This window comes from Pan troglodytes, chromosome 11 (genome assembly GCF_028858775.2).
Source record: "Pan troglodytes isolate AG18354 chromosome 11, NHGRI_mPanTro3-v2.0_pri, whole genome shotgun sequence".
In the NCBI taxonomy this organism is placed as follows: Eukaryota; Metazoa; Chordata; class Mammalia; order Primates; family Hominidae; genus Pan; species Pan troglodytes.
The window spans coordinates 24,219,137-24,231,906 of record NC_072409.2 but is presented as its reverse complement, the minus strand read 5'-3'; the positions used below and the strand labels follow the sequence as shown (position 1 = coordinate 24,231,906).

General features: G+C 52.1%; 1 protein-coding gene across 7 annotated transcripts in view; it reads left to right on the top strand.

The window, feature by feature from the left end:
- Positions 1 to 12,770, top strand: part of COL27A1 (collagen type XXVII alpha 1 chain) — a 158,596-nt gene that overhangs the window by 61,638 nt on the left and 84,188 nt on the right. For 6 of the 7 annotated variants that reach the window (XM_016961506.4, XM_016961507.4, XM_054659008.2 and 3 more), the window contains 2 exons: positions 4,042 to 4,095; positions 6,470 to 6,514. In XM_016961506.4, the coding sequence (XP_016816995.3) occupies positions 4,042 to 4,095; positions 6,470 to 6,514 (99 nt within the window). The remainder of the gene's footprint in view (positions 1 to 4,041; positions 4,096 to 6,469; positions 6,515 to 12,770) is intronic. The other variant, XM_054659009.2, reaches the window with a different exon arrangement.

Genomic DNA, 12,770 nt, shown 5'->3' with positions numbered 1-12,770 from the left:
TCCTACAGGTTATTAAATATTCCCACTCTTGATATAAACCCTAACTAGTGTAGTGATGGCACATTAGAGTTGACCAGGGGCTGCATTAGAAACATCTCACCGTTTCTTCAGCCCAGCCCTGCCAGGTGAGTGGGACAGTGCTGACTGTTTTGCAGGCCAGGGACCTGAGCCTTAGGAGCATGAGGGGGACTTTGGATTCTAAATGTTTCTTGCTTCTCTGCCCCTGTATCCTACCCCCTGGAGCAGACGGTTGGGGTGGACACTTCCTGGAGGCAGAAGAGTGGAGGAGATGGCCTTCTGAGTTCTCCTTGGCATCCTGCTTTGGATGTGGTGGCGAGGACCGTCCCTGTCCTCAGCTCTATTCCTCTGAGTTGTTGTGGCCAAGAGAGAATGCAGAGTCTCACTCCTTAGCCTTGTTCTATCTCCTCTTGGGCCTTGTTCTGCTCCAAGTATGAAGTGTTCAGTTCTCCAGAGGGGCCCGACCTGGGAAAGTAGAGAAACCACGTGGCTGGGGCCCTGGCAGGGAGCCAAGCTCATTCCTTGGGCCTGGGGCCAGCCTGCTGCAGCCAGGAGCTCGGGCATGTGGAGGAAGGTCCCTGCTGCTGGCCAGGCTGGGCATGCATGCCATGTGGTCGCCTTACACATGCAGGCATGGCCAGAGAGAGGGAAGCAGATGGGGTTGAAGTGGGGGCTATACATTCCAGCTCAGCAGCCGCCACCCTAAGACCCAGGGAGCTCTGGGGTGACTGCTGGAAATGGCTCTGCCACTTAGTAGTGGAGGGATGAGGCAAGGTAGTGGGTGAGGGGGTCTTGGGTGTGTTCTGGGCTGCAGTCTCCCCATTGGTGTAATGAGGTGGTGAACATCAAGAACGTCTCGGGTCCTTTCATCCTTAGACCATCTGTGATTGTTCCAATCAAAGATTTGTTCCAGCACCTTTAAAGCTCTTTTTTCCAACCACTGTGCTCTTAATTACAAACCCTAGATTCCTAGAGGTCATCTGCTTGACCCCTCCATTGGAAGGGAGATTGAAGATGGAGACAGGGGTTGACTCCTGGAGGCCCTCAGCATGTCCAAGCAGAACCAGTCCTCAGCATCAATCATGCCATTCCTTTTTGCACATTAGCTCAGGGCTCTAATGAGCCCTTGGAGAGCCTGTAGGCTGGTTCTAGTCCATCTGTTCATTCAGTGTCCAGTTGTAGCTAAGAGAACAGGTTCTGGAGTCACACTGCCTAGGTTCGAATCTCATCTCTGCTATGCCAGGGCTGTGTGACTTTGGAAACATTTGCTAACCTCTCAGAATCACAGTTTCCTCATCTCAAAAATGCAGCCAATAATAGGACCTGTTGAGTGGTCACGCTGTTGGGGTTTACTGTTGCTATGATTGTTTCATCCCACCATCATCGCCCTCTGGCTAGACTCAGGCTGCATTTTGTCTGCAGAGGTTACTCCCCTCCAGAAACTGACTCAAAATTCTGATGACCGTCTCTCCCTTGCTTATACCTCAGAGACATTCCCTCACATGGCTGAGGCCTCCCATGTGGCAGTGAGGCACCCTCAGTGAGGCACTCTCCATATGGCATCTCAGCTCATCCTCACAGCACTCCCTTTTGGATGGCAAAGAAAACTGAGGCCCCAAGAGGCCTGTGGGTGGTGCAGTCAGGACTGTCTTGGGGCAGGCTGGCCAGCCTGGAATGGCCTCTGAATGCAGACCCATGGGTCTGAGACCTGCCTGGCAGCTGCTGTATGTGAATATATTGGGCATCACAGGGTCCTAAAGGGTCCTTAGAGATCACACACCTCCAACCTGAGCAGGACAGAGGGTCAAGTGCGGGGGCCTGCCCAAGGTCAGACAGCCAGCCTAGAGGAGAGCCAGGGCTCATCTGCAGGCCATCTCCATATGCTGGACTTGGAGAACAGGGGAGGACTACAAGTTCTGTCCCTTGTAGGCCATGTGGAGTCAGCCAGGTGCCCAGCCAGACAACATTGCCCTTGTCTCAAGGAGTTGCTTTCCTCTCCTACCAGGTCCTTCTACCCCAAAGTTCAGAGGCCAGAGGTGGGAACTCAATGCCTTCAGAAGGTGCCCCTGGCTGGACGCCATGGCTCACACCTGTAATCCCAACACTTTGGGAGGCCAAGGCAGGCAGATCGCTTGAGCCCAGGAGTTCGAGACCAGCTTGGGCAACATGGAGAAACCCCATCTTTACCAAAAATACAAAAATTAGCCAGGTGTAGTGGTGTGCGTCTGTAGTCCCAGCTACTTGGGAGGCTGAGGCGGCAGGATCACTAGGAGGCAGAGGTTGCAGTGAGCAGTTATCACACCACTGCACTTCAGCCTGGATGACAGAGTGAGACCCTGTATCATGAAAAAAAAAGAAGGATCCCCTGGACACAGCCCACCTGGCTGATTCTTGTCCCAGGAGGTGAGACGATCTACCTTCAGCATGACCAAGAAGAGCTGGTTTAGGTGAGACTGGAATTTACCAGGGGAGACCCTAAAGATGTGGGGGAGGAAGCTTGGGTAAGGTCAGATATGCCCCCACAAAGACATGATCTGGAAACACACACACACCCTCCCCTGCCACACTCCTCTGCCACCCTCTGCAACCAGTTGGACACGCGTTTGAGCAGCTTCTACATACCAGGCTTTGCCCGTGCATAGCTCATATGAACATGCCAAACTCCAGAGGTGGACCTGGGCTCTGCTTGCTTTATGACCTTGGCCATGTGATGTTGCCTAACCGAGTCTCAATTTTCCCATCTGTGAAATGGGACTGATAACTTTTCCCTCAAAGATAGATATCAAATGCAAAATGAAGTCTTGCATGCAAAGTGACTACCTTGGTCTGAATTTCATTATCGTCTTCTCGTTTCCTCCTTTTGGTGTCTGAATGAAGCCACACCTTCTATGGGGTGAATGTCAATCCAAGAGGACTTCCTGGCAGGGGAGAGATTTAAAGGGAGTAGGGCTGCGGGGCAGGGCCAGGCTAAACACCTGGTTACACACACACATTTCAAGGTGTCTTTGCCTAACCAGTAGAGACTTTGGTTTGGGTTTTGTTTATAGGTTTGGTCTTTTGGGTTTAGTGTACTCACTGGACTCCTCCAGTAGTATTAGAAACCGAAAACAGGATCATCCTCCATGAGGAATGTTTACCATTTGAATCGTAGCCCCAGCATTCACTTGGTCAGGAAAACATGTGCTTTGTTTTTTTTTTTTTAATTACATTTCCCTGGAAAAACAATGATTTGAATTCAAGGAGGGGAGGAGAACAGGTTTCCCCCAACTCCAAGCTTGAGGACTTTCTTTTCCTTTTGAAGTAGGAATGGAGTTCTGTCCCCGGCCCCCGAAGGCGTCCTTACAGCTGATATTTTTCCAGCTGCCTATCTCCCCAGAGCGTGGAGCGGCCTCCAGAGTGGGGTCAGGGATGGGGCGAGAGGGCCAGACCTGCCTGGGCCGGGCAGCTCAGCATCTCTCTGAGCTGCTGAACACCTATGGAGGCTGTGCTCATGTTCATTGGTGGTGTGACTGTGTCACCTTGCCACTTAACTCTTTCACAGCCTCGTTTCCTTTATCTGTCAAATGGGGATCATGAGTTCACTGGGTGGCTTTTGAAGAACGTGCCACAATCAGAGAAGGTCTGAGCTGGGAAATGCAACAGAGGCCTTCTCCTCCTTGACCAGTGGGGAAACAGAGGCTCTTAAAACTGGCATAGATCCAGCTTCCTGCCCCTAGTCTCTGTCCTTCCCATTCCATCAGGACCAGATCTCAGAATAGGGGATTGGCATTTTCATGCTGGGGAGCTGGGTATCATTTTCTTTTCAGAGACTGAGTAGAAAATGAAAGGATCCCTGAGAAATTCTTTATGTGCAGGTGCTTGTCGATGGTAGGGGTGACCTCAGGACCGCACTGTCTGCCCATGACCAAGGAGTGAGACTGCTTGGACATTGTCCTTGTGTCCCCCCTGGGGGTCTGGATCAAAGCCCACCCTGAAGGTGACAACACTAACCTACAGATGTTTGTTCTCTCTCATGCCCTCCAGGGGTTTCCTGGAGTCTTTGGGGAAAGAGGCCCTCCTGGACTGGATGGAAACCCTGTGAGTATTTCAAGTCTTTGGGAACAGGAGCGAGATTCCGAGTGAACACACAGCAGATTTTAGGAGCCCACCCTTTAGGGTCAGACAGACCTGGGTCAAATCCCAGCCCTGTGAAGTACCAGCTGGGCACCCTTGGACAAATTACATGACGTCTCTAAACGCTAGGCTCCTGTCTACTGTGGCTGCACTGTCGCCCCCCTGTAAGAGTCCCCAGCCCACTGAGCCCCTGGGTCCAAAGCTCCAGGCTGCACCCCATTTCCAGGACTTTGGAAGGTTCATGGGTCACTCCCCACTGGAGAGGCCCTGGCTGCTGCCATCTTACACAGCATCAGAAATGTTTATGGGCCGGCAGAGGCATGGGGAAGCAAACAGTCTGCAGGCCGTGTTTGGAGAAAAGGAAGAGCTGAGTTCCAAAGGAATCTCCACCACAGGCATGTTTATAGAGTTTGTAAATAATTAGAGGCCCAGGCTCTGTTCCACGAGGAGCCAGGTCAGCCTGCCCTGGGGAGCCGAGTCTGTCTTTCCCTTCCCGGCTCCAGGCCCTGGTGGGAGAAGGTGTTCATGGTTCCCCATCTCCCCCTGGGGCTTCCTGCCTGAGCAGCTGTGCCAGCTGTGCCCTCTGCAGTGGTGGCTGCTGCATTCATAACCAGCACCCGATTAGGTGCTAATTCAGTTCCACAAATGCTCCCTGAGCCTGACCCAGCCAGGCTCCCTTGGGGATTATAGCCTTGACCTCAGAACCCTACGGACCTGGGTTTGAATTTTGTTGTACCACTTGTCAGGTGTGTGAGCTTGGAAAAATCCATTCACCTCCCTGAATCTCAGTTTCCTTGTCTGCAAATTGGGGGGATCAGAATTCCAGCCTGAGGCCGGGCGCAGTGGCTCACGTCTGTAATCCCAGCACTTTGGGACGCCGAGGCGGCTAGATCACTTGAGGCCAGGAGTTCAAGACCACCCTGGCCAACATGGCAAAACCCCGTCTCTACTAAAAATACAAAAAATTAGCTGGGCGTGGTGGCAGGCATCTGTAATCCCAGGTACTTGGGAGGCTGATGGGGGAGAATTGCTTGAACCCGGGAGGTGGAGGTTGCAGTGAGCCAAGATCACGCCACTACACTCCAGCCTGGGCAAGAGAGTGAGACTCTGTCTCAAAAAAAAAAAAAAAAAGCCATTGTGAGAATGACAGGAGGGCAGCCAAGGTGTTGCCTCATCACACAGGTTCAGTGGGTGAGGCTGTGTAAAATACTGGGTAATCCGGGGTACAGTCCTGCCCTTGAGGAGTTCATGGGCCATTGCCCTCCTCTGTCACACAACAGGCAGTGGGATGGGTGGGATCAGAGAGGTCCCAGGTGCCTCTTTGGAGAAGGGAACAGGGAAGTAACATGTGCATTGGGATGAGGAGATAGGTGGGGAGACATTGCAGGTGGAGGAAGGGGCACCAGCAAAGGCATGGGGTGGGGGGAAACCAGAGCCTCTCCCTCAATACAGCATTTGTTAGATTAACTATTAGCGATATGCAGTATCATTCTGCGAGTTTCCTTGGGGAGCGGCAGGGATGTCTTTATGCTGCTGGCATAGAGGAACAGAAAAGACCTGATGTCCATTTCTTCCTCTCATTTGAAGTGAAGGCTGTTGCTTACTTCTCATTGCTAATTACAATGTCTAGAGCCCTGGAGTTTTATTCTCACTTTTCCATTTTGAACTGGACTCAAACCCTTCCACCTGTCATTTCTCATGTGGGTCATGGAAGATCCATGTTTCAGACGAGAAAACTGAAGTATAGGGGGATAAATCACACACACAGCCTCATCTCCTGACTCCCAGGCTAGAACTCTTTCCAGTCTCTGGGGGCCCCTGGAAGAAGGAAATGTGAGGGTGTGGGGTGCTGGGGAGGATTCTCCAAGGGCCACATCACCTCCCGGTTGAGAAAGGGAAGGAGGCCGGCTTAGAGGCTCTCAGCTTGGAGCCCTCATGGCTTTGTCGTTTCCTTGCACCTGGCCTTGGGTGAATCACTTAACCTCTGGAGCTTCAGTTTTCCTGTCTGTAAAATGAGCGTGAAATGTGAAGCACCATGCACGTCTGTATGACCTTGATCGCGATTCCGCTCATTCCTTTATGCTTCCAATGGGAAGATACTGGATTTGGAAGTCCGACCTCCCCATTTGACAGATGTGGAAAGCTGATGACAGAGAGGGGATGGCTGTGGTCCAAACTCCAGGCCAGGCTCAGGAAAGTCGCTGGAGCCTGTGGTCAGGAATAAGGAGTGTTCAGCTCTGAAAGACCCCACCAGGTGCCTGTGTGGAGGATGACATGGAGGGAGGGGCCCTGGAGGGAGATGGGACAAGTAACCACCTTGGTCTCTCTCTATCTGCAGGGAGAACTGGGCCTGCCAGGCCCCCCTGGAGTCCCCGGCCTCATTGTAAGTACATTGATGCCTGGGGCAGCAGGTGGGTGTTGAGGAGACTCAGGGTGGAGCCAGCGTGTGGGGAGCCAGGAGCAGGCCCTGCAGGGGAGGTTGAAAAGACCCTTCTCTCATCAAACCCCCAGAGGGGCTGGGGGGCCAGGAGAGACCAACCTGGGTGAGGAAGGTGGATAGGGGAAGGTGGGTAGGGGAGGGCAGGCGGCTGAGGGAGGAGAGCCCTGCTGTGTGGCCTCAGGTGGATCACCTTCTCTGAGCCTGTTTCCTTATTGGTTAAATGAGATGAGCACTTGGAACACAAGATTGCCAAAGCACTTTCACACCTGCTGCGTGCATGGCCGTTGCTCTGCAAGGAGGTGTGGGCAAGTGGTGATGGCATACTTATTTCACAAGCGAGGTGTTCCAGGTCCAGAGGGAGAAGGTAGCTGGCAGGGTGGTCTTTTGCACTCTTTTCCTCCAAGCAGACTTTGGAGCCAGACCACCTAGGTTCAAGTCACAGGCCCACCACATCCTGGCTGTGTGACCTGGGCCAAGCCACTTACCTTCTCTGGGCCTAGTTTCCTCATCTGTGAAATAGAGGTGATAGCAGAATCATCCTGGAGTGGCCATGAGGATTAAAGGAGGCATCATATGTGTAGTCCTTGGCACAGGATCTGGCACCCAGTAAGTGCTAGTGGAAAATATTGTTATAATAATTCTTGTTATTACCTCCTGAAATGCCCAGGACTGAGAGAGGCCTATACACGAGGAGGTGGGAGGCGATCTGACCTGACTCCATCCAGGTGGTGTAGGCCTCGAGGAGTGGTTCTAGCCAAAGCCAGGGCCCCTGCTGCGCTTTCAGTGGAATGAGTGTTAACCTTGGGCCCAGCCGCAGGGGCCAGTGAGCGGTCAGAGCCTGGGAAATGACACTCCAAGTGTCCCCATAATCTGATGCCCCCTCTGCCCTGTCCATTGGGTCATTCCTCATGGGGTTTGAGTCTGGGGGCCCGTGGAGGGACACAAGTAAACTATCTGCTAGCTTGACAAATGAGCTTCCAGCTTTACCACTCCAGCAACTGTACTGAGAAATTCTGCTCAGAGGGAGGCTGGAGGAGGTCCCTGAGGGAGGCAGGGGACCCCATCGCTCAGGGAAGGCCAGTCCTGGGAAGAAGGCCCAGATGTCCCCGTGGCCATCTGTGCCTGCTCAGGTGAGTGGGAGCAGAACCTGGGTGGGGTGGGCAGGAGGTGAGAGCTCTCTGTGTCTGAATCCTGACTTTGCTACCTCCTGACTGAACTTCACCTTGGCCTCACTTCCCTGAGCCTCAGGGATCCCCTCTGTGAAATGGGATCATTGTATCCACTCTTATTAGAACCACAGAAACACACAGTCCATTCCAGTCCAGTGGCTAAGAGAACAGTTTCTGGAACCAGACCACCTAGGTTCAAATCCTAGCTCTACCACTCATGTAATCACAATCCTGAGCAAAATTTTTAACCACCCTATGCCTCGGTTTCTTCATCTGTAAAATGGGAACAATAGTGGTACCTAACTTGGAGGATTGTTGTGAGTGAGGATGTAGATAAATTAATATGTGAAGTGCCTAGTATGTAGTAAGCACTCAAGAAGTACTAGTTATGATAATAATAGCTATTGTTGGTGTTATTATATTACACACATGTGATATTTTACACCTGGTAGCAGCTATCCGGGTTACTGAATTGACAAAAATTTCACAGTCACATTGGAACTTGGTGGGAGAGAGTGCTGCAATTGATAAGTGATGTCTGCCTTGGCTGGGGTTGAGGAAGTGTCAACACATGAGTCATAAATTTGTCATCCCTGATGTCCATTCAGTAGGACTTTGCTGAGCACCTTCTTTGGCACAAGGCATTGACCTAAATGCTTTGGAAAAAGAAATATCTGCTATGGGAATTCGAGAACTCTCTAGAAGTCTTCTAATCTGACCCTCTCTAAGCCCAACAGGAATCCCTTCTGGAGCATCTTGGTCATATGGTGATTAAACTCCAAATTGAACACCTCCAGTGCAAAAAGTCCCTCCCTCTGTGGGAGCCTAGTCCGTTCTACAGAGCTGTCTTTGTTTGGAGTTTTCCTGTGGATGGAGCCCGAGTCGTCCTCACTGTCCCTGAGTGAGGCTGTTTGAGGTGTAAAATGGTCTTTTTCTGTGCTTCCCAGGGCTCCTTCTTCAGGCTAAACAATTCCAGTCCCAAAGCCTTTCTGAAGGGATGTTTACATATCCTGTCTGTCACCCTTGGCACATGTTCCTATTTGTCATCATCCCAGCGTTCACTAGGTTGGGTCCTGAGAGGAGCAAGAATATTGCTTAGTGGAATAAACACAGATTGTGGGGTTTTGGACTACAGCATCATAGCCCTCCTGGTTCTTTTTTTTTTTTTTTTTTGAGACAGGGTCTCACTGGGTCTCCCAGGCTGGAGTTCAGTGGTGCAGTCTTGGCTCACTGCAGCCTCTGCCTCTTGGGCTCAAGTGATCCTCCCACCTCAGCCTCCCAAGTAGCTGGGACAACAGGTGTGTACCATGATGCCCAGCTAATTTTAGTATTTTCTTTTTGTAGAGACAGGATTTCGCCACATTGCCCAGGCTGGTCTCCAACTCCTGGGCTCAAGCGATCTGCCTGCCTCGACCTCCCAAAGTGCTGGTACCTCCTGGTTCTTTAAAAGGTCATTCTTACCTGCGCTGTCTGCTGCACTCCACTGTTAGGGTTGCCAGATAAAATATGACACCTAGTTAAATTTGAATGTCAGATGCAATATTTAGAACACAATTATACTAAAATGTCACTCATTGTTTATCTGGTATTCAAATTTAACTGGGCATCCTGTCTTTTTAATTGTCCAGTCTGGCAACGCTATTTGCAGTGTCTCTTAGGAGAAACCCTTTTGGCAAATGGGAAAACTGAGGCCCTTGGTCAAGGTCACATACCTGGCAGGTGAGGATGGGGGCCATGAATCTCAAGTCCTAGTCCAGGGCACTCCTCTTTTTGCTTCTGAGCAGCCTGCACTGGGGGCAGAGCCCTGGGCCTTTCTGCATTTCGTGGTACCCCCTTTTCCCAGAGCTGATTTGTTCTGCCTTGTGGTTCCTTCATGCTGTGTCTTTTTTTGGCCACTTTCAGCCTCATTCCTCAGTTTTTAGATTCTTTTCACTGCCAAGATGAAGTGTCCTCTCTCCTGTAACTGTGGGATCACAGGGCTGGGCCTGAGCCCATCAAATCACCTCTGCTCCCTGAGCAAATGCCTCCTTCCACCCTGGATTTTTGGGAACAGCAGCTTCTGTGCCTGGGGAAAAAAACTGTCTCCCCAAAGAGCTGGAAAGGAAAGGAATTTTCTAACCAGAAGTTAAAGAGGAAGAGGGATTGTGAGTCACCTACGGTTTTCCAGAGGATGTGGGTTTTTAGCTGAGCAAATGGGAATTCCATGTATTGATAATCATTTTAGTGGAAATTCAAATTTATTCAATGCCTCTGTCTAGTCAGTTGAAGCAATTTGCATGCAGACTGAAGCCAAACCTTCCTTCCGTCCTCCGGGTCCCTGCAGCCGGGAGGAAGGGCGTGAGAGGACAAAGTAACATCTACTGAGCGTCTGTCTGCTCTGTGTGCAACGCATGCACTGGGCTGGGGAGGCCTTGCGAAGCCGAGGTCACCAGTTAGAGAGTGGAAGTGTCGGGCTTGTCACCTGGGTCCATATGCCTCAATTCCAGTGAGCCACCGGTGGCTCCCTGCAGCCTCAGAGGTGAGAGGGCCTCCACACAGCCCTCTTTGAGTAACTGAAACCCTTTGGCAGGCCCTCAAGAAAACTGTGCCTGATTCCAGAATCTGCTCAACAAAGACGATTTCTGTCCTTTTTATTCAGAGTGACACAGAGGAAATTTTGGCTCCTCCACAATTTAATGAGACCCAAAGAACATGTGATCTGGCCACAAACCCAGCATGTGAGTGGCAATGGATTTGTCCACCTTATTCTGCCACTAAATGATCACCTGCCTTTGTTTCCTTGTCTGTAAAGCAAAGTTAGATACCCCACCACCTGGCATGCGCCAAACCCTCTTGTGCCCAACGCTGTGCCAAGTTTTTAGTTGTCACAACAGCCCTCTGAGGGTAGGAAGTGGGGCCACCAATTTACACTTAAGGAAACTGAGCCTCAGAGAGGGTGAAGCACCTGCCCAAGGTCACACAGCCAATCAGCTGGACCTGGCCTGTCACAGCTCACACTCTCCACTGTTGTACTATATCCCCAGCTCCTCAAGACTTCTGTGCTGAACAGAGATAGCGTGTATGTGACAGCATGGACTGGGCAGTGCCAGGGCTGTTCTGGTGTGACAGATGGTGCTTAGTAAGACCACACAGCAGCCAGAACTGACCACAGCTCCAGGTCCCTGTCCCTAACCCGCCTGGCATTGTTGGCCTTCAAAGGCAGTCCTCAGAGGGATTATAAGTGAGCGTGTTTAGCTTTCTTTTTCACCATCATTAAGCCACTTTTACCAAGCACCTCCTCAGAGCTGTGCCCTGTGCTAGGCACTGGGATCACAGAGGTGAGGTCCTCAGAGCAGGCACCTGCCTTTGGTCTGGGGGCAGCACAGGTGGTGGCCCCATAGGCACACGCAGAAAGGATGGTCAGTGTCAGAAGGGCCCTGAGCGAGAGGCATGGGGCTCTGAGGCCTGACAGCAGGGGCATGACCTGGTCTTGGGGTCAGGGAAGTGATGTTAGTGCTGGAGGCCGAAGGACAAATGGGCATTAACAATGCCAGTGGTGGGCATGGCACTCCGGGTATAGGAAACAGCTTGAGCCAGGGTCGGGGAGATATGTCAGTGGCTAAGTATGTCACAGCTAAGGAGGAAGAGCAGGGCAGGAAGGTGAGATGTGTGAGCAACCATCATGAAGGATGGGCACCAGCCGTTCCCCACATTAGCCTCCGGGGGTCCACTGGCTGGCAGTCGGGAGCACAACTCAATTTTTCTGAGTCTCCAACCTGACCTGATGCCCTGTCTCATGTGAGACATAGCAATAGGAAAGGCAACCTTGAGTGTTTTTTTTTTTTTTTTTTTTGGTCAACAGCCAACTCAGGCCTTGTGAGCATGGACTGTGGGGTCAGACAGACAGACAGATGGATGGACAGACCTGGGTTCTGGTCCTGCCTCTGCCCCCTGTTTATTGCTCGATCTCAGGCAGGTTACATCACCTGTCCCTAAGCCTCAGTTTTCCCATCTGTAAAATGGAGTGGGACTGACAATGGTGCTTACCTCCTGGGGTTACTGTGAGCAGCTGGTGAGCGTCCAAGCCACCAGCATCATCCCTGGCATGGCAAAGCTGCCCGGAGTGACATTTACCTATTGCTAAGGAGGGTTCAAAGTGGATAGCGTGCATCTGGCACACAGTGGGCGTTCCTTAAATGGTGACAGACAGGACCGATTGTGTTCTTGGTGGGAGTCAGTGAGATGAAGGGCACAGCGTGTCGTGCGGTGTCTGGGAGCTTAGAGAAAAGTGGAAACAGGGTCCAAATTAAGGGACTTACTCATTATTCTTTTTCATGGGGACATGACATTCTGAGTGGCTCCGGCCAAGCTGGCCTCGAGGGCGTCTGGTACACAGTAGACAGCTGCTCTGCAAGCTGCCCTCGGGGGATGCTGGCCTGGAGTTTTCTTTGTTCCTCCCGGAAATGCTTTTGTAGCCCAATGTGGGGGTCCCACCAACACAGGGGGACCTGCCCTATGCGAGCTGGCACCTTCTCCGGGTGTGGCCTGCAGGCAGGGGTCTCTCTTCCAGATTCCTTCTCCCCTGGGGTTGGATGCCCATGCCAGGTCCCTGCCCCCACCACACACAGACCAGTTTGGAGAGCCCTGCTGAGGCAGCAAGTGGGACCTGGGGAGTGGGGTGCTGTGCCGTGACTCCCCGAGGCCCCACAAAGGTGACCATCCTGCCTGCACTGAATTCAGTCCCACACAACAAGCCACTTCAGGCCTGGAGGGAGGAAGAAAGAGCCTGTGTTCCCGAGCTGCTGGCGGCCCCTCTGCCTGCCGCCCTGCCTGGCCCCCGGCAGAGAAAGACTCCTCCAGCAGAGCCCGCTCTGTTTATTTGTGCATCAGGGGGAACTCTGGGCGGGCCACCCTGGCTGCCTTCGTCCAGGAAAGGAGAGAAGCAGCAGCCAGAGGGGCCTGTGGACATGCAGCTCTCTGCAGAGAGCTGGCCTCCCTTCCAATCCGGCTTCTCTCCCTCCTCTCCAGAGACCACCTCAGAATGGCCTAGA